The sequence below is a fragment of the Ovis aries genome, chromosome 2, assembly GCF_016772045.2.
Source record: "Ovis aries strain OAR_USU_Benz2616 breed Rambouillet chromosome 2, ARS-UI_Ramb_v3.0, whole genome shotgun sequence".
NCBI classification, from domain to species: Eukaryota; Metazoa; Chordata; class Mammalia; order Artiodactyla; family Bovidae; genus Ovis; species Ovis aries.
The window spans coordinates 83368761-83393379 of record NC_056055.1 but is presented as its reverse complement, the minus strand read 5'-3'; the positions used below and the strand labels follow the sequence as shown (position 1 = coordinate 83393379).

General features: G+C 37.5%; 1 protein-coding gene across 16 annotated transcripts in view; it reads left to right on the top strand.

Moving 5' to 3' along the window:
- Nucleotides 1-17755, top strand: part of FREM1 (FRAS1 related extracellular matrix 1) — a 183370-nt gene extending 165615 nt beyond the window's left edge. For 14 of the 16 annotated variants that reach the window (XM_060409486.1, XM_060409483.1, XM_060409484.1 and 11 more), the window contains 8 exons: nt 1037-1186; nt 2659-2897; nt 3571-3618; nt 3972-4136; nt 4321-4449; nt 4893-5008; nt 11986-12071; nt 14861-17755. In XM_060409486.1, the coding sequence (XP_060265469.1) occupies nt 1037-1186; nt 2659-2897; nt 3571-3618; nt 3972-4136; nt 4321-4449; nt 4893-5008; nt 11986-12071; nt 14861-15060 (1133 nt within the window). In that variant the 3' untranslated portion in view covers nt 15061-17755. Of the gene's footprint in view, nt 1-1036; nt 1187-2034; nt 2898-3570; nt 3619-3971; nt 4137-4320; nt 4450-4892; nt 5009-11985; nt 12072-14860 lie in introns of those variants that run through there. The other 2 variants (XM_042243460.2, XM_042243459.2) reach the window with 2 other exon arrangements.
- The last annotated feature ends 6864 nt before the right edge of the window (nt 17756-24619 follow it).

The following is a 24619-nucleotide window of genomic DNA, read 5'->3' as shown; positions in this document are numbered from 1 at the left end:
CATAGAAATACAAGCACTTGAATAGCTGATGAGTAAATGACCCAGAATAAAGTTTCAAAACCTAGTTCTTGAATCTTACACCATAAGTTTATTTTTCCCTCTTAAAACTGAGCCTTCTTTTTCCACTAAACAATACTTTCTTTTCTTCCTGCCAACTCTTTTTCTTCTAAATAAACCCTTGGGGCAGATGTCCTGCTATACATGTCGTGGAAAATGGTCAGGATTCGACAATCTCTGAAGTTTCTTCCAACATTAATTTTGTGTTTCCGGGGTTGCTTTGCATCCCATCTGAGTGGTGACAGGATGGCTGGAGATACATTTGTAACATCAGAACTGTTTTGTATTAAGTTCGTAAAGTTACTGTGATCCAAGCTTGATTGTAACTGCCTGAACAGAGGCAGACAGAAAGAGAGAGAAAAAAAAAAAAAATTGGCTCCATCTATTTCTAGAACCCCTCAGCCTATAAATTCTCCACAGGAGGATATCAAACTCTGGGGTATTACATCATCAGAAAAAGCATTTGTGGGCTACAAGTATCTCAGGGAGTAGGGCAGCCGATGGAAGCAGCTGTCGTTAGAAATCAATCATTTCAAGGGCTCCATGAATAGCGTGGAGTACCATCCAATAATCACTTCTGACTGCATCAACATAAGATTTTTCAGACTATTAAGATTTTAAGATTGCAGTAGTTGTTTATTCTTAAGATGAGAAGGGGCAGGTCAGGAAAAAATTCTCAGAAAAAAAAAAGTCTTGGGGTCTCAACAGCTCACCATTTTTTGTTCATCCCTTCCCTAATGCAGCTTGCTTTTTTTTGTTACAGTGTTTGCATTTAAACGGAATCATCATTGTCCAGGAACAAATGTGGTCTTTTAATATTATTTGGGAGAACAGCAGGACTTCAGCAAGTTGGTTGCAGTACAATGGCTCACTCAGGCTACTGCAGTCTGGCTGCAGACGTGTTAATTAATATATTTCGCTGACACCTAGTTGATTGAAATAGCAATTAAAGAGTAATTAAAATGTTTACTTCTTGTAGGAATGTCAACTAAGATGTGGAATATAGCAATTACCTATGACGGATTAGAGGAAGATGATGAGGTCTTTGAAGTAATTCTGAACTCCCCTGTGAATGCGGTTCTTGGCACAAAGACAAAAACTGCAGTGAAAATTTTGGACTCAAAAGGAGGTATTCTTTTGATCCTCATCTTGAAATCACGAGCAGTCTTGGCACTGTAGCTGCTTACTTTCAACAGCCAGTGTGCTGGATAACGCTTTCAAATCAAAATGCTTAATTTCTTGTCAAGAAAGCAACCTCAGTCATGATGTAGGCCCTTTATTCTGCTTTCTGCTTCATGTGGCTTTCCTCCTGCTAAGAACGATCGTTTGAGAAAAGCAACAAGTCAGTGCCTCATTGTTTTTTTTTTCCCTACCCGTTTGTTGTTCTCACCAAGGGGGAAACAATGTTGGTGAGAACCTATCGACAATTATTTCCCTGCCCCGAGTTTGTAGGGCTGTAATTATCTTCCTCTGTGGAAGAGAGCTCTTAATGCCTAAAATCTGAGCCCTCGCTGTAGTGTGACCATGAAAATTCTGAGGGAGGAAGGAATGGGAGGAAAATAGATGTGAAAGGTGCAGCTGGCGTGGGGATTCAGGAGCAGCTGGAGAATATTAATGAATAACCTTGGGTTGCAGAGCCAAACAGGTCCTGGATGGTATATGCTAAAGAACAACCTGTGAACTAAATAAAGATCAGCCAAAGTCCTTGGTACGCTGACTTTTTCCTGCCAAATACCCTCTACTTATTCGTCTTTTTAGCATTTGACAAGTGTCCAGTTACATGCTTAGTCTTACACTCCAATTTTTACACCTGTCATTCCCTATGGGCCATATATTTTTCTTCGCTTAATTATCTCCACTTCTCTTTCTCATTCTATGGTAAATATAGGCACTTTCCTCTTTCCTTTACCGTACTCAGATTTCCACATCTCTTTGCACCACCTTGCCTCACCAAATTCTTTTTTTTTTTTTTTCCAGTAGACTTTTCTGGTCACATTAAGTACATAAACAGATGAAGTACACACCGGACACATGAAGAAGCTATCCAAATGTGCCTCTGGGTTTAGACTTTTTTCATACTAATTGGCAATATTTCTAATCAAAGGAGAGCCATTAAGATGGACTGAATCTTTGCTCTAACAGCTGAATGCTCATCTGAATAACTGGTACCTGATTTCACTAACATCTTCCAACAATTCCAGTTTCTACCTATGGAGACAGTGGAGAGGGTGAACAAGTAAAAGTGTGTGTGGAATGACACTTGATCAGGGAATAAACCCAATAATATGGAGGCGTTCTGTCGATGTGAAATGAAGGCAGTCTATTTCCCAAGTAGATGGGATGATTATAAAATCACCACAATGATTTTCATCTGTGGTTTGTGAAATCCATTTCATGACTCATAATCACCCTGTAGACGTGCAGAAGGGCATAGCTTTCCTGTATGGAAACTGATGACGAGTAAAGGGATTTCTGGCAAATGGCAGCAAGACAACATCTGGCGGGAAAACCATCCATCTGAATTTAGTGACAAGCTTCGTCGATGTGATCACTTACCTGTTTGTGTGAAATGAACTGACCTGCCGTTTTGTGTGCCACCAGGGCAGTGCCATCCTTCATATGCCTTCAGTCCAAACATGCCCAGTGCAGGGGAGAAGGGCGTTCGGCACCTGCTCTCCCCAGGGGCTTCCTCACCCACCACTTCTGGTGTCTTTCATCTGGAAAGAAGACCCCTTCCAGCTTCCGAGCAGCTAGCAGTCACCAGGGGTGACGCCCTGCAGGACTTTGGTTCTGAAGATCTTTCTCCAGTGAAGCTTAGGACCCGAGGCGACGGCAAAACAGTAAGGATGGGGACCTCCTGGGTTTTGATGTGTGGAGTGCAAATGAAAGGGATCAAAGGATCTTAATAAGCAATCTCAAATGCTGAGGAAGCTGTTTTGGTTCTCACAGTGAATGGGGGCCATAGAGATTCTCATGGTTCCTTGGACCATTGTGAAGTGGCCTTTACATACAAACATCAGCATAGTTCATTAATTGTACCGACTAAAGTGATAGATATTCTGACTCATCCATATGATTTCTGCTTTGGTTCCTGTTGTGATCAACACACATAGGGAATGACTCGTGGTCCTGAAAAAGAATGAGATTATTTGGGTGTGGAAACCATGGCTTTGAACTTACTAGCATAGCATTCTCAATGGGCATACACTCATGAGTAAGTGTGTATGTGTGTGTGTGTGTGTGTGTGTTTCTTGGACCTCTGTGCACTATAGATGTACCAAAAAAATAAGGATGTCTTTTCTAACTGGGACGAAGAATAGATGAATTGACACTGATAAGCTGTGATTAGTCCAGTGACTTTTAAAAATTCCAATTATTTGGGCCTGGAAAATCTTTTAAAAATATGTTTAGAAACTTTTAGTTACTAAAAAATCTTATTGGAAGGGTTTTGCCCTATTACTAATTATTATTCAAGCCAATTTTGTCCCTATTTATTTCTTCTCTTGATTTCAGGTTCCTCCATCCTCTGTTTATAGAAATAGAACAGACATCATCTATAACGTAAGCATATATAGTATGTAAGCAATGTGTGTTCTCAGTCACTCAGTCATGTCCAATTCTTGGCAACCCCCGGGCCTGCCAGGCTCCTCTGTCTGAGTCTGAGAGAATTCCTAAATTTTTTGTATTTATGGATGCAAAATATGTAGTGAAACTACCTTTCATAACTTTTATATTTATATATTTTCCTTGAAATCCTGTTTGAATTTTGCGTGGAGGCTTGGGTGGGCAGGAAAAAATCCTTTTATCTCTTTATTTTGATCCAGGTTTTGGATTGCCTGTTTTTACAACAAATGCTTTTGTTTGCTGTCTTGTCGTTTGTTTTGTCTTGATTGTTGTTTGCTGATTTCCTCAAGTATCATGGGATGATTTCCCTGAAACTGGAAGGTGACAGCTCCCCAGCTCGCAGAAGGAAGGCCAACATATCCATTATTAGTGAGCCCCAAAAGACAACCAAAGTGGCAGAACTGCCTCAAGCCGATAAGGAGGAATCCACAACCGGCTCACACTTCCCCAGACAGGTATGAAAATCTCTTCACTTCCTACTCACCTTACAACAAGCTGTTTCCTGGGCCGGAAAACAGCCTTCAAGTTTGGGGACAGTTTACTCAGTTCAAACACTATTCAGCAAATGACGGCCTAAAAGAGGTAACAGTGTGATCAACTTACAGGGTGTCAGATCTAAATTACCTTTCCTTCCCATAGGACCTGTTGCCCTCATTCCCAAAGAACTGCACGCTGGAATTAAAGGGACTCTTCCACTTTGAAGAAAGCCTCCAAAAACTGTACAAGTGTGATGGAATTGCCTGGAGATCCTGGAGCCCCCACACCAAGGTGGGACACAGGCCGAGCAGTCACATCTCTTTACTTGTAGCCAAGTCCCATCATAACCCGGGAGAGGGAGAGGAGGCGCCCTGTCCACTGGTGTTTCTTCTGCCTGCTCTGCTATGCTTTGAGGCGGAAGAGGAAAAGATGGCCAGGTGATGCTTTAAAAATCACAAAACACAGTAGTTAAGTACTACAATTTAAAAAGAGACTTACTTATTTTATTCAATTATTATAATGTTAAACATGTAAAACTAAAACATGGCTGACTTTACCAACATGTCCCATAAGAAGCCATTGCATTTCTCAAAGTGGAGAATGGGGATTAGGGCTGACCTCCTTGCTAGCGACAAAATTATTTTCATTAGAGGACTCACAGGATTCTCTATGTTGAGAATAGACTCTAGGTTGTAAAGACCATTATGATGTGAGCATGGACAACTATTTTTCAGGAGGTGGAAGATAAATCCTGCCCCGCTGGGTGGCACCGTCATTCAGGCTACTGCCACTCCTTGATCACAGAGCAGAAAGGAACATGGACTACAGCTGCCCAAGCTTGCAGAGAACAGTAAGAAACCCCATTTCTCATTTGGCTGATGCTTCTTTGTTAATATTTCTGTTTTCTCATGGAACTCTAGTGTTTCTTCATTCATTCAAGTGTTGAGTGTCTAACATCTACCTGGCTTTGTTTTAGGAGCTTGGAGGGAGTTCTGTAGTTCAGAACAGATTTGGGCTGACCTTAATGATCTGTCTTTATGATAAACTGTGCCGATGTCACAGGTTTATTTTTTAGCCTCTCCATCTCAAACTTTTGAAGAAAGCAGATTCTCTGTGTCAGCAGCATGGCAGAGTCTATCATTTATTAATTAAACAGGAATCCCAGCCCACTGATTTGGAAATATATAGCAATGAAAGATCTCATAGCAGCAGGCCTGTAACAATATAAGAGGTGCTCATGGTTATGAGACCAGACAGGTTGGACAAAGTGTGATTAGCTAACAGAACACTCAATGAAAGACGACTTGTGGTCAAATATTGACAAAATTTATCCACTTACAACATAGTCAGTCTCAGTGATTTTAGCCATTCTAGTGGCTGTAAGGTGATGTTTTATTATGGTTTTAATAAATACTAATGCTACTCCATAATTGCTGATTTATCCCTCTTCCTTTGCTACTTTGAAAACCATGAGTTTGTTTTCTGTGTCTGTGACTCTATTTCTGATTTATAAAGAAGTTCATGTGTATTATTTTTTAGATTCCATATATAAGTGTCTTTGCTTGACTTACTTCACTTAGTATGATAATCTCTAGGTCCGTCCATGTTGCTACAATTGGCATTATTTCATTCCTCTTTATGGCTGAGTAATATTCTATTGTGTGTATGTCTTCTTTATCTTCTTTATCCGTTCATCAGCTGATATACATTTAGGTTGCTTCCATGTCTTTGTTTTTGTAAATAGTGCCACTGTGAACATTGGGGTGTATGAATCTTTTCAATTTAGAGTTTCCTTCTTTTCCAGATACGCCCAGGAGTGGGATTGCTGGGTCATATGGTAACTCTAGTTTTAAATTTTTGACGAGCCTCTGCACTGTTGCCCATAGTGGCTGCACCCAATTTACATTCCCACTAACAGTATAAGGGGGTTCCTTTTTCTCCCCACCCTCTGCGGCATTTATTAAATATAAGCTTTTTGATGTTGGTCGTTCTAACCCATGTGAGGTGATACCTCATGGAGTCACATTTCACATAGCAACACTGAGCACCTTTCCATGTGCTTGTTGGCTATTTGTGTGTCTTCTTTGGAGAAATGTCTTTTTAGGTCTTCTGTTCATTTTTGATTGGGTTGTTTGTTTTTGATATTGAGCAATATAAGCTGTTTATATATTTTGGAAATTAATCCACTGTCAGTAGCATTGTTTGCAAATATTTTCTCCCATTCTGTAGGTTGTCTTTTCATTTTGTTTATGGTTTCCTAATGAGCCTCGGTAGTATAGCAGTTAGGCAGACGGGCAGGTGGACAGGCAATCTGGCTCCGTAGGTCAGGAGTTCGAATCCCAGGCTTGGCCCTTTGATCTTCCCTGGTGGCTCAGAGGTTAAAGCATCTGCCTTCAATGCAGGAGACCGGGGTTCGATCCCTGGGTCGGGAAGATCCCCTAGAGAAGGAAATGGCAATCCACTCCAGTATTCTTGCCTGGAGAATCCCATGGATGGAGAAGCTTAGTAGGTTACAGTCCATGGGGTTGCAAAGAGTCGGACACGACTAGTGACTTCACCTTGCTGTGCAAAGGCTTTTAAATTTAACTAGGTCCCATTTATTTATTTTTGCTTTTGTTTCTGTTACTCTAGGAGACAGATAAAAAAATAGTGCTGAGATTTATTTCAAAGAGTGTTCTGCTTATGTTTTCTTCCATGATTTTAATAGCATCTCTTCTTAAATTTTAGATCTTTAATCCATTTTGAGTTTATTTTTGTATATGATATTGAGAATGTTCTATTTTCATTCTTTTACATGTAGCTTTCTGTTTTCCCAGCACCACTTATTGAAGAGACTATCTTTTCTCCATTGTATATTCTTGTCTAATTTGTCATAGAGTAATTGACCATAAGTGTGTGGGTTTATTTCTGGGTATTCTATCCTGTTGTATTGATCTATGTATCTGTTTTTGTGCCAGTACCATATTCTTCTGATTTCTGTAGCTTCTGTAGTCTGAAGTTAGGGTGTATCATTCCTCAAACTCCATTCTTCTTTCTTAGGATTGTTTTGGCTACGTGGAGTCTTTTGTGTCTCCATACATATTTAAATTTTTTTGGTTCCAGTTCTATGAAAGATGCCACTGGTAATTTTTTAGAGGTTGTACTGAATCTGTAGATTGCCTTGGATAGTATGGTCATTTTAACAATATTGATTCTTCCTACCTAAGAATGCAGTATATCTTTCTACCTGTTTGTCATCTTCAGTTTCTTTCAACATCTTATAGTTTTCTAAGTACAGGTCTTTTGCTTCATTAGGTATCCCTAGGTATTTTATTCTTTCTGATGCAATAGTAAATGAGATTATTGCCTCAAATTCTCTTTCTGATATTTTGTTGTTAGTGTACAGAAATATAACAGATTGGGCAATTAGATGGATCAATAAAATAAAAAATATATTAGGAGACTAATGCAGGGTTGGCAAAATTATGACATCAATAAGATTACCTTAAATTGCCATGGTTTCATAACAAATGTTTTTTGACACCAAAAATCTGGAAGATTATAATCTCAGAATAATGATATCAAGAAATACATACATAGGTATATCAGTAAACTATTATAAAATCTAGTATAAGAGTGATGGAAATTTTCTGTCTCCCATATTAATTTAATGGGATTGATGACCATTTACAGCAAATCAAACATTATGTAATAAGCAGTTTCAGAATTAATTTTTTCATATCTTTGTGAAATTAATTTTGTAAACTGGTTTCAGGGAATTGCTTTAGACTATTGTACTGAGACCTTTTTTTAGATGTAAAACTGAAAAAAATTTCAGAACAAGAGAAAGTTTTTAGGGGGCAACTGGAGATTTTCCATCATATTTTAGAAAGTGACTCATTATCTATCTATCAGTAATATAAACTATTTTGAAGTGTATGTTATGTATGTACCATATTGCTTCAGAAATTAAGGTGTCTATCAAATACCATTTCTGATGGTATTCCAAGGTGTATAAGAGGTAAAGAAAAAACATATGCTATGAGATTTTTAAAATATCATAAAAATGCTTCAAATTTTCTAATTTTAAGTGAAGAATGGGTATAAATATTTGACCTGATGACTTTTTTATGATACTTCAATATGCATTTTATTTCAAAAGGACAAGAAGAATGATTATCCCAAGAACAGTTAAAAATAGAGGCATTTCAGAAAATATCTAGCAGCAGATTAAAAACAAACTAAATGATTTGGTCTTTTTGTTTTTTTAATTTTTATTTTTACTTTATTTTACTTTATAATACTGTATTGATTTTGACCAAATCTTTGAAGATTTGGTCTTCTTGGTCTTTAAGATCAGTCACTTTAAAAGGAACATTTTTGAATGGCAAGGCCACCCCCTTAGTATAATTTTCCTCTGAACCCCAAGACTTCCTCTATCATTCAACATGTTGCCATTCATTCTATGGGCCTCTGCTTCCCTTCACCCATTACTTTTCAGGTTCATTTGCTCCTCTTCTTCTCTTACCTCTTTACCTTGACCAATGAATATTCCCCTGGGAATTATCAATTGTTTCTATGATGTAAAATTAATAGTTGCAACATTTTATAACTTGGCTATTTACTTTCTCATGAATACTTTTTAGGAGATGGTTTTAGAGTCTATAATTAGAATTAATACACATCTAGTGTGTTTTTTAGATCTCAGGGACCATTTTTCAATTCTGATTTATATTTCCTCAGGCTCCCTTGCTACCTGATGGTCTTTTACAAATGGTCATTTACAGCACGCATATTTTAAGAAGCACAGCAAATTTTACTTTATCCTTTGCCCCTAATCAGATTGCTAACTCAACTCAGTCTTTATCTCCTTTCTCCTTTCCTCCCCATTGGTGTTTTATTATTTTTTTAGCCCAGAGGAACCAGACTCCGAGATTAGGTATTTCTTGAATTTACATATCATAATCTCATCTGCTCATTTCCTTAGGCAGTCACTGTACATTTGGTAATTCTATTCTTATAGATCATTATCTCTGAAACCATTTTGTTTTCCCACAGGAGTGTCTGGAACCCCTGCTGACCTATCCTTAAAGAGTTAGTCTAAAATATATTTATATTTAATCAAAAAGTTCTAATGAAGTAGATGTTTATTTCTATAACTGGAAAAATTCAGGGTTATGTTTTTAATTCTACACTTTGAATGTCTTCAGATTTCAGAGATGTCAAAAGATTTTTATTTGTATGTTTCTCTATATTTTATTTATATATCTCTATAGTATATTTGTATCTATATGGTTAATTTTCTCTCTTTTATTTGTATATGGGAATAAAAGGAAATGATAGGCATTTTTGTAAAATGAAAATGCCTAAATATTTATTTTTGTAAATAACTGTGGCCTAACATTTTACCTACTCTAAACACAGCTGTTTTTTCCTCTTGCTCTTGCTCTTCTCAGAGCATCAATAAAGAAATCAAACTTATACTGGAGCAGCTAAAGTGGGTTTTGCAAAGTCTTATTTTAAAGATAGTTTCAAGGATCTTAAAGCAGAAGGAGGTGTTAAATATCCTTGAATAAAATCTATTCCTTCCTGATAAAGACTCTGAGGCTGAAGTTACATCCATAAGGAAATTGGGGATGGAGCAGGAAGTGGAACCCAGGTCTCCCACACTCTAATATGTCACATTAATTGAAACAGCCCCTCAAACCCTCCCTTGGGCTATTTTTAATACACATTTCATATTCTGTGTTTTAAACCCTTAGCACATCAGAACTGCCATTTTGGGTATGAGGGAGAGGGAAGAGAATTGGCTATCATGTCTGTTGTAACTGTCAGACAGAAGCTGAGAGTAAATAGAAATGTCAGAACCAAGTCACATGACCTGAATCTGGCACCGTGAGGACATTCAGAGAAATAGAAAAGTGCCTGCATATCTCAGAAGGCCTAGGAGTCATCACTGCAGTATATCACACCAAAGTACTATATTAGTAGGAAAAATATCATTAAGAGATAGATTAGATTATGTTCACCATACATGATCTGGAAAAGCAGAGAAATGAATCTAAAGCTTGGATAGCTGTAGGTAAAATGAAAAAAAAAAATTCAGTTCAGCAACATAAACTTGTGACAAGTATGTATTACTAATTATGTTTCTTGATTTTTAAAACATCAATAGATATTAAGTAGGCATGAAGAGCGTGGTGATTTTCGCCCCTTTTTTGCTGTTGAAACTTTCTGTATCAGAAAAAGAAGAAAAGAAAAAAAATTATCTATTGGCTTTTTACTTGGAGTATTTTAAAGAGTTTTAAATGAACACTGTTGGGAATTGGGATCAGATATTGCTTATAGGAATAACTTAGCTAGCTGCAAAAATAACTCATAAAGAATTCTTACGCCTGTTAATGTCTGTCACGAAAAAGACAAGATATAACAAATGCTGGCAAGGATGTGGAGAGAAGGAAACCCTTATGCGCTGTTGGTAGGATTGTAAAATGGTACAGCCACCATGGAAGAGTATTGAGGCCCCTCAAAAGTTAAAAATAGAATTACGATATGATCCAGCAGTTCCGCTTCTGGGAATATGTCTAAAGGAAATGACAGTACTATGTTGAAAAGGTATCTGCACCCTATGTTTATAACAGCATTCTTTTTTAAAAAGTGAAGATGTGGAAACAATGTAAGCGTCTATCAACAGGTGAATCAAATTTGTGGTTATAAGAAGGGAGGAATTTGGGGTGGGAGAGTTGGATGAAGGTAATCAAAAGATATAAACTGCCAGTTATAAGGTAGAGAATGTGGCTGTAATGTGTAACATGATTATTGTGTGGTAGATGTGAAAGGTGTGAAGAGTAAATTCTAAGAATTTTGGTAACTATATGAAATGGGTACTAACTAAACTTACTGTGGTAATCAAATTTCACAGTTTATGTAAGTCAAGGCACTGTGCTGTAAACTTTAAACATATAAAAAATGCAATTATATTTTGGAGAAAATGTTTATATATATTTGTAAGAACAGGTGCTTTAATTTCCTCATAACATACAAAGGTTTGACAGTGAGGCTGAACTCCTTTCCCTGAGTAGGATGAAAAAGAGTCACATATATTTGGGCATTTGACTAAACACATCAAGCTCAAAATGTTGGCTTCCAGTAATTTTGTCTGGTAGTTTGGGTTACTTTACTAATCAAATTAACCAGGTAATTGCCAAATTCATGCACTTTAGAGATAAACTTCCCATGAGAGGGGTCATTTTTTAACATTAAGTAATTAATCTATATAAATAAACAGCTGCTGATTTTCTGAAAAGAATTTGTGCTTTAAAGCCCAGATATTATAATACAGTATCACTTCTTTGCTGTTACCTACCCCACCCTGTGATTTAGCATGGGTGAAAGCACCCCCTCCCCCACAGATACTCATTAATATAAAAAAAATGGAGGACTCTGTGGGAGAGGGAGAGGGTGGGATGATTTGGGAGAATGGCATTGAAACATGTATACTATCATGTAAGAAACGAATTGCTAGTCTAGGTTCGATACAGGATGCTTGGGGCTGGTGCACTGGGATGACCCAGAGAGATGATATGGGAAGGGTGGTGGGAGGGGGGTTCAGGGTTGGGAACTCATGTACACCTGTGGTGGATTCATGTCAATGTATGGCAAAACCAATACAGTATTGTAAAGTAAAAAAATAAAAAAAAAATGGAGTGTTAAAATCTTGGAAAGTTCTTTCTACATATATACCAGTTTTCTAGTTTAGACTAGCTTTGATTTCCATTATGCATCTCATATCAGCAGAGATGCTGAGCTCCCTGTCACTGACGCTCTAATTCTTCTGTTTGCACGTAGTCACCAAGGCAGCCTTGTAACTGTCATCTCCAGGCAGCACATGCGATGGCTTTGGGACATCAGTGGAAGAAAGCCGTTTTGGATAGGCAAGTATCTGTGTTACCCTGAGGAGGAAGGCAAGACCGCAAAGAGAAGGTCTCCCTTCCATCGGTCAAATAATTGTGGTCTACAATAATATGCAATGGTTAGATGGTTGGACAGTCTATCTTTTAAAACTCATAAATGTTATTTCTAAAGGCAAAAAATTTAAAATAGTTGTAAATAGGGAATGGTTTAATAAATTATAATATAACCATATGAAAGAATATTAAAGATATAACAATGCCTTATGTTTATAGATTCATTCAATAATGGATGCATATTATATATAAAATATGTAATGTACTGCATTTGTGGCAAGGTGCTACATGAAAAACACAGTCTACAGCCATATGAAGCATGAAATAATTTAGAATAAAAAAGTATATATACAAGTGTTATATATACACATAATATATACCTATCAGTTCAGTTCAGTTGCTAAGTTGTGTCTGACTCTTTGCAACCTCATGAACCGTAATACACCAGGCCTCCCTGTCCATTACAAACTCCCGGAGTCCACCCAAACCCATATCCAGAGTCGATGATGCCATCCAACCATCTCATCCTCTGTCATCCCCTTCTCCTCCTGCCCTCAATCTTTCCCAGAATCAGGGTCTTTTCCAATGAGTCAGCTCTTCGCATCTGGTGGCCAAAGTACTGGAGTTTCAGCCTCAACATCAGTCCTTCCAATGAACACCCAGGACTAATCTCCTTTAGGATGGACTGGTTGGATCTCCTTGCAGTCCAAGGGACTCTCAAGAGTCTTCTCCAACACCACAGTTCAAAAGCATCAATTCTTCGGTGCTCAGCTTTCTTTATAGTCCAACTCTCATTTCCATACATCACCACTGGAAAAACCATAGCGTTGACTAGACGGACCTTTGTTAGCAAAGTAATCTTTCTGCTTTTTAATATGCTGTCTAGGTTGGTCATAACTTTCCTTCCAAGGAGTAAGCGTCTTTTAATTTCATGGCTGCAGTCACCATCTGCAGTGATTTTGGAGCCCAGAAAAATAAAGTCAGCCACTGTTTCCTCTGTTTCCCCATCTATCTGCTATGAAGTAAATATGTATTGACATAAAAAGAAATAAGCCAAAGAGTTAGGAATATTTTTTATCTCTGGTTAAGAATTATAGCTAATCCTAATTTTATCCTTTTTTTCTAAAGTTTTAATATTTTCTACAATTTTAACAGTAATCACAAATCTTTTCAAGCCACTTTAGAAACAGAATTCTCAGGTTGTACTAAAGTAAATATTCTCACCATCTCTTCAAGATACTATATTTAAGGAAATAATAATAAACCTACTTGGCTTCTTAAAATCTCTGTGATACTCAGTGAGTGTGTAATTCTGAAGTCATCTGAGAGTATTAAGTGAAGGCTAGAAGATAAATTTTCTCTATGTCCACAATGACAGATGTCAAGTGTCTAACCCCACAAAGTTTTGGGATGTAGCATCACCTGATCAGTAACTCACAGAAACAATCCAGAAGCAGACAAGTCATTCCCAAGCCAGCGTACTTCATTTTACTCTACCCCAAAATATCAAATGAGAACCGATGGGGAGAAGGTTATATGCTGCATAATAAAGACCATTTTCACAGTCAAATTTGGTTTGTGAGCTGCCAGGTAATCCTATTGCACAGGATTCTTTTTTTTTTTATTCTATTATTTTTATCTCTATTCTAAAAGAGAGTGAGGAGGGGAAAATTTTTTTCGTTATTTTTAAATTGGAGTGTAATTGCTTTACAATGTTATGTTAGTTTCTGCTGTACAACAGCATGAATCAGCTGTACATGTACATCCCCTCCCTCTTGAGGGCCCCCCATTTCACCCATGTAGATCGTCACAGAGCATTGGTCTGAGTATATATACGGGGGCTTCCCTAATAGCTCAGTGGTAAAGAATTTACCTGTAATGCAGGAGACCCAGGTTTGATCCCTGGGTTGTGACGATCCCCTGGAGGAGGGCATGGCAACCCACTCCAGTACTCTGGCCTGGAGAATTCCATGGCCAGAGGAGCCTGGCAGGCTACAGTCCCACAGGGTCGCAAAGAGTTGGACACGACTGAGCAATTAAGCATAGCGCAGAACACAGCACAGTATATATACATCAAGTGCTACTCTCTCAATTCATCCCAGGAGTGCTTCCTTAAGAAAAATTTTAAGAGCTTTGTAACATTGAAGTGTAATTTAAAAAAGAAAAAAATTGCCAGTGGGAGTAGAGAGGCAAATTGAGAAAAGCTGCTTTTTATTAGAACTGTAGCAGATTAAAAAAATCTTAAGCTCCAGACTAAAAATAATACTTAATAAGCTGCTTTCGAATATGATACCCAAGAATCACAAGGAAGATAAATAGACAGGAATGTATCTGTTTCCCTATGACAGATACTCTGCCTGTAGGACGTATGAATAATGAGTGCCATTTATTAACACTTCTATGTCGTGAGCTTTATGTGCATTATCTTATTTAATCCTCAACATAGAGCTAGTTCTACTTAGATATACATTTCTGAGATGAGAAAACTAATGCTTGGAGAACTCAGAGAGGTTAAATAACGTGCCCAGATATGTTCACCTAGCAGGTGGTGAAGCTAGGATTTTGATTCCCACCTGGCCTTACACCAAAGCCTCATAGTCTCAGGGTGTCTTAGAGGATTGCCAGGTCCTAGTCCATGCTTTAGAATGTAGGCTCACAAGTGCATGTGATTACTGAGCTTAGAACAGTGGGTTGATATGACATCCAGTTATAAACGTAATAAAAATCATTTGGCACCCTTCTTTGGTTCATGTCAGGTTTGAATGACCGAGTGCGTGCTGGCCACTGGGAGTGGATTGACGGTGAACCTGTGACCTTCACCAACTGGAGGAGAGGGCCGCCTCAACATTCAAGGCATGGCAAGGACTGTGTTTTGGTTCAAAGGCCAGGAAAATGGCACACAAAGGACTGTAGGAAGGGAAAATCTCACAATTATGTGTGCTCCAGGAAACTCTAACTGGCCCTACAAGTATCTGCTTGGGATGTTTTTATCTATTTATTTCCAGGATTTGTGCTTATTACTCAATAGAAAACAGAGTGTCATGACTGATGTGGTACATTTCTTCTCTCAAAGTGTTTGAAGGATTCTATATAGTAAAGAAAAGCAATAGTTTCAGGAAGATTAATAAATGAATGTTTCTTAGAGGAAAAGGTAAATTTTTTGCAGTACGTTTTGAAATAAATCCTCAAGGTATTATGTGGTACAACATTTGATTATTCTGGAGACTTCACATTTCAGTCAACAGTAATTTCATGGTCCTTGGATTTTTTTCCCCAATACTTCAAATGAATACATTCTGAAATCTATATTGCAGGTGCTTCCACCGCTTCCATCTGAGTGAGGCTTACCCTGCCAGTTCATTAAATCAAGGTTGAACTGCAAAGGGTTGCTTTGTCCCTTTGGAGTCCTTTCAAATGTGAAAGCTGAGAGGCTGTGGATAAAAAGGAGAATTCTCTGTGGTGAAAAAGGAAGGCTTTAGATGGAAGAATCTGGCAGATGGAAGTTCATCTGCAAAGCTGTAGTTCAGATAAGAATTCAGGGGTTACCTGTCCTTCAGAAGTCTACCCATCACTTCCCATGAGACAGAGCTCCTTTTCTAGTAAGATGGTTGTGCCATTCTAAAGTGAATAATTGGGTTTCCCCAGCTGTACGGATTCAGGAGACATTTGAAGGAACATGAGCCTCTGTTCATCCGTGCTTGTAGCACTGAGTAGCATTTCTCAAGGACATTTGGAATAAAAATCATATATGGATGATGGTTAACGTATGAAAGAAAAATATGGCTTCCTCAAAAGTGTCCCAGTGAACTACGCAGATGAACAAAGAAAAATAGTACTAAAAACAGCGTCCTTGAAAGCCTATATTCTCAGAAAGGATTTTGGTATAATTTTGAGCCCTTAAATATTTAATATGTGTAAAACTGCCATGTTAACCTGATCCTCTAATGAAAAGGTACGTTATTAATTTATAATGGCAGCTGAGTGAAACATTTTTGTAGCAGTAAAGCATGTTGCAGCCTTACAAGAACTCCCTTCTGAAATTAAAACTTAATTACAGGAAATTAGAAATTTATTTCTGAAACATTTACTCACAATTTTCCTCTTTTCATAATCCTTGAAAAATATGGTTGTGTCCCATGTAACTTGCTATTATGAGTACCAGAGTCATTTCAGAATCAAAACAGAGCTACCAAGCAGATCAAAGTTTTGGTACAGATTTTATTATAATAATACCTTGAGAGAAACTAGAAGTGACTGAAGAAATTCAGTCTCATTTTTTGGATATAAAAAACAGCAAGCTTGTTTTATTTGTACTTGTTTATCAAGATTTTGGTTAATAGAAATATTTACAAAGACAGATTAGAATGAGATTTAGACATTCTTCCTCTTACTAAAGTATGAGGAACATACTTTAGTATGTTCAACATCAGTATGGAGTCAGGAGACTCCTTAGCTTAGATATCACAAGTAGAATCTGAATTGCTCTGATATAGAGGTCTTCCATATGGCACAAGCAGTTTGTGGTGTTGAATCAGAAGGTGTAAACCCATTCTCTGTATCAGTTGATATCCCTTCTGATCCATGGGCCTCTGCAATGTTGAAAGACGGGATGCTGAATAAAGAAATGAGTTGTTTACCTGAAGGATTGTATCCTAAGATGGAAAGTAAATGGTCAAGGAATGAGGAATTCCTAGATCTGTATTGACTGGAAATCCAGAACCATGGCAAGTGTGTAAACCTCATCAGCATGGTAGGTTTTATTATACGTTTCTGCCATGTCAGTGATATTAAATGTAATTGCAAATGTTAGCACAAAGAGAGAAGGCTTTGATTCTTATAGCAACTAAAAGAAATACTAGAAGAATGTTTAAATTATTCCTGGTCATGAAAACATTAATCAAGTGGTAAAATCCAACTCATTGGAAGAAGATACAAATAAAAATTCAAGCAAGTGTGGGTACTAAGCAATATGTGGGTGCATGACCTTCATCTCCTTCTCATGACTGGGCTTTGACTGATGGGGAAGTAGTCGTAAATGATCGTCATGGTTCTCTCCACCTTTATTGGTTATTGTCATCCTTTAGGTTATGGTGGGAGTGGGAAGGAGGGAAATGGAGTAATGATAGAATGGGAAAGGGAGATCATAGATAAGGGGAGAGTGGAGAGAAGGATTGAGTAGGAAGAGATGGGAGTTGATTGGTAGCTAAGAAAGAGAGCATCAGAAAGGACTTGAATGCCACCCAGCTCTTTTCTCTAGACTTGAATACTGACTCAGGAAAAGTCCCATATAATCCAAGGGCATTAACCAAGCTCGATAATGTGTATCTTTTCAGGATCTTGTGACTGTTGGTCTTTAACAAAATATGCATATGTGTAGTATATATCTGCTAAACATAAACTCAAAAAACATATGACAATTATTCCATCTTCTTCCAAGGGGTGATAAAAATGAACCAGGTGTCATTTATTTACTTTTTTTTGGTTTATTTTTAAGACAGACAAAAAGAATATGCACATATTTAACACTATGGTTCTGTATAATTTAAACCATATACTAGTGTTGATTAATTTCTATGACAAAGCAGCATATTAATTGTACTGTACCTAGTGTTATACAAAAATTAATAAAATAAGCTATTTCTAGTTCTGAATTAGTATTCCTTTAGTGTTTAACATTTTATATTTATTTTACCCATTTAAGAAGAAATGGGGAAAAAAGCTGAACATGTCTTTTTCATCCTTACTATTTAGATCAGCCTTTCATTTTACAGTTTCCATCCATTTATCCATCCATCCAGTCATCCATCCACCATCCATTCAACAAATATTGACTGTGAAGTGCCTGATACTGTTGTAGATACTGGATATATGTAGTGGATGAGATAGAAAGTTAAAGTATAAAAGCATGGTATGTATATGTAAATTTCTAAGAGTTGTTTTTAAGCATGGAGCTTTTTCAAAAAAATATATATATATATCAGGGAGAAAGTCACAGTGGAAGTCATTGATTGCATTATCCCTTTTCAGAATCAGAGGGAAAGCCACACTGATGCAAAGAGCCAGAACATCTTTTGTTTTATTTCTCAACTGATTAAGAAATTGGTGTGAACTTCCTGAATTTATAATCAGGTCAGGGTGTTATTAATAACAGCTGTTTCAAATTTCCTATCTCCAGATCAGGTTAGGAGCGAAAGATTTCAAATCCAGCTAATTAATTTTGTAACAATTATTTTTTCCAAAGAGACAAGCAGTGTGTGTCTCTGTGTCTTTGAGATTCCTGGAGTAACAGGAATAAGGAAGAGAGATCTTTGATGTCATATCCTCTAATATTATACGGCAGAAAGGATCGAAATCCTCAGAAGTTAAAGTGAGAAGAAATCAGCACCAGAGAGCTACAGTCTTCCAAACTGTAGGCTGGGTCTCTTCTAATTATTCCATATGTTTATTATCACTCTGAGCAAATGGTTTATTATATTCCAGTAAAATACCTTTCAATGGTGAGTATTATGAGGTTCACCATATACCTAAAAACATTATTTTAAGTAAAGGAAGATGGACACAAAAGGCCACGTATTGAGTGATTCCTTTTATATGAAACGTCCAGTTTAGGCAGAGGATCAGTGGAAGGGGAAATTGGAACTGACTGCTTCTGGGAAGAGGGTTCCTTTCCGAGGGAATGGAAGTGCTCTGGTATTAGATAGTGGCGATGGCTGCACAACACAATGAATACGCTAAAAACCACTGAAATGCACACTTTAAAATGGTGCATTGTATGTTATAGGAAGTATATCTCAATAAAAAATGCTATTAAAAATCACCGCATAAAAATGTATTTTAGAAAACTATAAATGGGTTGATGTATTAGCTGTATGTTTATGCAATTCATCCAAGATACTTTTTCCAGTCTTTGCCCCAGGTCTCTCTCAGGTTTTTGTTTATTGGTTAATACGGTTGGTTAAGGAAAAGAAAATGCTGATTTGACAGAGTTTTAAATTTACAGTGCTGCTTTATTGATCTTCCTCCTCTTCCCCCCATTAATCATGGGAGAGCGGTTATTGATGGCGGCATGTGTCTGGACGCCTGTAATATCCAGAATGCCTTGATTTTCTTAAAATTAATTTTATATGTCTTTAGAATAGGATTGTGCAGGAAATGAATATACTGTCCTCATAACTTACACATATAACTGTTCGTTTTGAGCAGTTTTTATGGGTCTTATATATTCTGGTAGGCAATAAAATTTAGTTTATCTTAAGACAGAAAGGAACAAAAATCAACTGACACTTCCATTAAAGGCCTTATGGTAACCTGCAATACTTTTTCTGAGCAATGAAGTATATGAGTTCACCTTTGGCTTCTATTCCCATCTGTATTTTTGCTTCCCAAAGGCAATCAATCCCAACTTACCCTACAGAAGAAAAATGGGAAAAAAAAGATACATTGTCCTAAAACTAGTCAAAGGAAAGCTGGAGTGGCTATGTTATCAGAGTAACTTTTAGAGCAAAGTATGTTATCATTACCATTTGAAGGAGTCAATAAATCAAGAATACATATTTATGTGTCTAATAACTAAGTTTAAAAATACATGAAGCGATTCGATTCTTACATGAAAGTATATATGTTACAATGCCATTCTCCCAAATCATCCCACCCTCTCCCTCTCCCTCTGAGTCCAAAAGTCCATTATACACATCTGTGTCTTTTTTGCTGTCTTGCATACGAATCGCCAGTCTGTGTCCGATGCAGGATACAGCATGCTTGGGGCTGGTGCACGGGGATGACCCAGAGAGATGTTATGGGGAGGGAGGTGGGAGGGGGTTCATGTTTGGGAACGCATGTACACCCGTGGTGGATTCATGTCAATGTATGGCAAAACCAATACAGTATTGTAAAGTAAAGTAAAGTAAAAGTAAAAATTTAAAACAAAAACAAAACATGAAGCAAAACCTGAGAGAACTGTAAGGAGGAATAGACACAATTTCTAATTATAATCAGTAATGTTAATACCCCTCTGTCAAGGATCAATAGAACAAGTAGGCAGGAAATCAGTAAGGTTATAAAAGTATGGACACTGTTAACCAAATTAACCTCATAGACATTTATCGAACACTCCACCCCAAAACAGCAGAACATACGTTCTTTTCAAGTTCTCAGGGAACATATACCAGGGCAGGCCATATTCTGGGACATAAAATGAGTCTTAATAAATTTTTAAAAATTCAAGTCAACAGCAAAATTCTGTAAAGCAATTATCCTTCAATAAAAAATAAATGAATTAAAAAAATTCAAGTCATACAAAGTATGTTCACTGGCGACAGTGGAATTAAATGAGAAATCAATAACAGAAATATCTCTAGAAAACCCTTAAGTGTTTGGAAACTAAATTATAGACTTCTTTAATGTAGGAAGTAAAGAAGAAATCAAAGAGGAAATTAAAAAGTATGGTAAACTGAATGAAAATGGAAACACATCAAAGTTTGTAGGATACTATTAAAGCAGTACTTATGGGGAATTTTATAGCACTAAATGCCTATATTAGGAAGGAAGAAAGTATTAGCCTCAGCTTCCACTTCAAGAAGATAGAAGACATGAGTAAGGCAATAAAAAATATCAGAACAGAAGCCAGTGAAAGAGAAAACAAAAATCAGTAGGGGAAAATCAGTGAAACCAACAGCTGCTTTTCTGAGAATATTGATAAAGTTGGTGAATCTCTAACCAGACTGATGAGGAAAAGATGAGAAGAGGACACAGGTGGCTAGTATCAGGAATGAGAAGTAACATCAGGCGACAGCTACTGAAAGGAAAATAAGGGACTGTCACGAACAACTCGTATCAACAGACAACTTACACGGTCAAATTCCACGAACGAGAGGAACTCTCAAACCTCAATCAAGAAAACATAGGTAACTTGAGAAAACTCTAAAACTATTGCAGAAGCTGAATTTGTAGTTTCTTACAAAGAAAATTCCAGGCTCAGATAGCTTTACTATTGAATTCTACAAATGTTTAAGGAAGAAATAGTTCCTAATCTACAAAAGTCAGAAAATCGCAGAGGGAAGAATATTTTCTTACTCCTTCTCTAAGACCACTGTTACTCTGACAAGCAAACCATACAACAATATTATAAGAAAAGAAAACTACAGATCAATATCCCTCATGAATATACATGGGAAAATTCCAAAAAAATGTTTTGCCAATTAAAATCTAACAATGCGTATAAAAGGAAAATACATCCTACCCAAAACACTGTTTTAAAAAAAAGATAGGCTATGGGCTCGGAGGAAATATTTACTATGCACATATCTGATAAAGACTTGTGTGCACACTGTGTTTTTTAAAACTCCAATATATAGAATATAAGAATAAAGAGGTAGAATATTTGAACAGATACTTTACCAAAGAGAATATATGGATGAAAATTACATGAAAATATGTTTTCCTATTAATTAGTCATTAAGGAATTATAAACTAAGGTCACAATAAGATAGTACTAATCTCTACTAGAATCGCTAAAATTAAAGAGGCTGACTGTACTATGTGTTGAAGGAACTGGAGCTCTCATACATTGCTGGTGGAAATATAGCCCAACAACATTGGAAAGAAATTTGGTGGTTTCTTCAAAAGTTAAACACGTATATGATCCAACCAATCCACTCCTAGGTATTTATCCAAGAGACAAAAATGCATATCTCCATTGAAAGACTTGTACATAAATGTTCATAGTAGCTTTATTTGTAACAGCCAGAATTGTCAACAACCATCTATTATCAATGACTGGATAAATAAATTACAGTGTATCTCTATAATGAAATACTATGCAGGAGTAAAGCAAATAAGAACTTTCTACCACATGGGTAATTATTCAAATATTTATACTGAGTGAAAGACGCCTAACAACAAAAGCATACATAGCGTATGTGCACTCCACTAACAGAAAATTCTGGAGCATGCAACATAATCTAGGTTGACAAAAAGTTAAGTGAGATGTTATCTGAAAATGACTGAGGAGGACAGCAAAGAACAGAGGAAAGGATTGCCAAGGGGCACAAAGGACGTTTAGCAGGGGCTGGATGTGCTCACTATTTTGATTGCGGAGATAGTTTCACAGGTACACGCATTTTTACATATCCAGCCTGCCAGTTCGGGAGATGTAAGAGACACAAGTTTGATCCCTAGGTCAGGAAGATCCCTTGGAAGAGGGAATGGCAACCCATTCCAGTGTTCTTGCCTGGAGAATCCCATGGACAGAGGAGTGTGGTAGACTCCTCTGTCTGGTAGACTCTGTGTGACATGGGGTTGCACAGAGTCAGACACAACTGAAGTGACTTAGCACATTTGCATCCACACATATATGTATGTATGTGTCAAAATCTGTCCAACCATACACTTTAAATACATCTTGTTTATTGTATCTCATTTATCCTTCAATAAAACTATTTAGAGAAATAAAACAATGAAATGATATCTACAACATCATGGAAAAGTTTCAAAAGAAAAGGAAGGCTATATGAATTGTTGTTGCTCAGTGGCAAAGTTGTGTCCAACTCTTTGTGACCCCATGAACTGTAGCATGCCAGGCTTCCCTGTCCTTCACTGTCTCCCAAAGATATCTATTTCAGGGCAATAAAAATTGGAACAAATTTATATGATTTAAACATCCAACAGAAGAATGCTTAATGGAATATTCTATTGCTTCCATTAAAATGATAATTCTATTGTACAAAGTTAATTTTAAGCAGCAGAGTTTAAAATACTGTGTGCACAAGTTTAATAGCCATATTACAATAGGCAAACTGACAAGGGAGGAATGCTTGATATAGTTTTACATCTCAATCCCACCACTGCCTAGCTATGTATTCTAAACTTAGGTTTCTCATCTGGAAAGTGGAGGTAATAATAACTTTCTAAAGAAATTCTTAAGTGAATTAAGTGTGAAACTATGAAGAATATGCCTGGATCATAGTAGGCATTCAATAAAGCACATCTTTGTAAAAGTTGAAGAGCTATAAGTGTGTGTGTGTGTGTGTGTGTGTGTGTGTGTGTGTGTGTTTGATGCACAGTCCTTGGAAGAGGGTGACAGTTTCAAACAGTGTTGTCCTGACCAGTAAATGGGAGGAGGAGCAGGGCTGGGACAGCTAGGGTTTTGAAGTTCCATATTACCAGTGAGAAGATTCCCTGTGTGAGGACACTTTGTTGAACATAGAGGTGTTTCCAGCTGTTGGAAGAACCTAGAAGACTGATTTCTTTCTTTTTAAAACTCCAGTATGCCTTGCTTTCATGCATGATCTGTTTTAAAAAATCGGAATATAATTGCTTTGCAATGTTGCGCTAGTTTCTGCTGTACAATGAAATGAATCACCCATATGTATACATATACCCCTTCCCTCCAGGGCCTCACTCCCACCCCCGAATCCCACCCCTCTAAGTCATCACAGAGCGCTGAGCTGAGCTCCTTGTGCTATAGGGCAGCTTCCCACTAGCTCGTTATTGTACACCTGGGAGTGTATTGAGGTCAAACCTGAGGTCAAACCAATTCATCCCACCCTTCACTTTCTACTGTGTCCAGCCTCTTGGTCCACCCACATCTCTACGAAAGCAGATCTATTGTACCCAAATCTTATTATAAAGAAAGAAAAGTTAGGAAATAGCTTTTCCACTGACAGAAAGGGTTGTTTGTTTTGCTAAAAGATTGTTTACTGGTAAGGACTTGGGTGATAGTTATTTTCTAAAAATGGTTCCTCAGTGAGGCCGTATTCTCAAAATTCCCTTTTATAGTCAGTAAGTGACACACTTCTACATATATCGAGGATTCATCATGTGTGTTGGCTGTTCGTGCATGCGTGCCTAGTCACTTGGTTGTGTCCGACTCTTTGCGACCCCATGGACAGTAGCCCACCAGGTTCCTCTGTCCATGGGGATTCTTTAGGCGAGAACACTGGAGTGTGTTTCTATGCCCTCCTCCACGATATCTTCCCAACCCAGGGATCAAACCCATGTCTCTTGCATTGGCAGATGGATTCTTTACTGTCTGAGCCACCAGGGAATGTCCCACTAAATGGAGACAATGGTGGTTTGAAGTGTACGGGAGTCAAGAAAGATTCTCCTAGAAGCTGAAAGACAGAGACGGTCAGGGGAGACTGACATCCAGTAAATCACCTTCTTGCCTAAGATTTCCCACCGAGCAGAATCCTTAGGTCACTTTGGTGACTGGCCATGAATAGTAGGCCTCTAAGATTTTCAGATTGGAAACAAGAGTTAAACTTTTGCAAATGTGACGAAGGCCTGCCCGACTTTATAGCAAACTCAGGCCCAGGGTCAGGTACATAACAGAAGGCAAGCCTTACTGGAAAGTTCTGCTTTGCTTTAGCACTTTATTCTCATGATTTTTCACAGTTTGTCTCATGCCACCTTATTACTTAATTCCTACACCTTGGAGGGAAAAATGTGTAATATTTTAATATTTATGTTACAGATACTTAACATTATGCTTCTGCATAGGTGTTGCCAAGATGGCA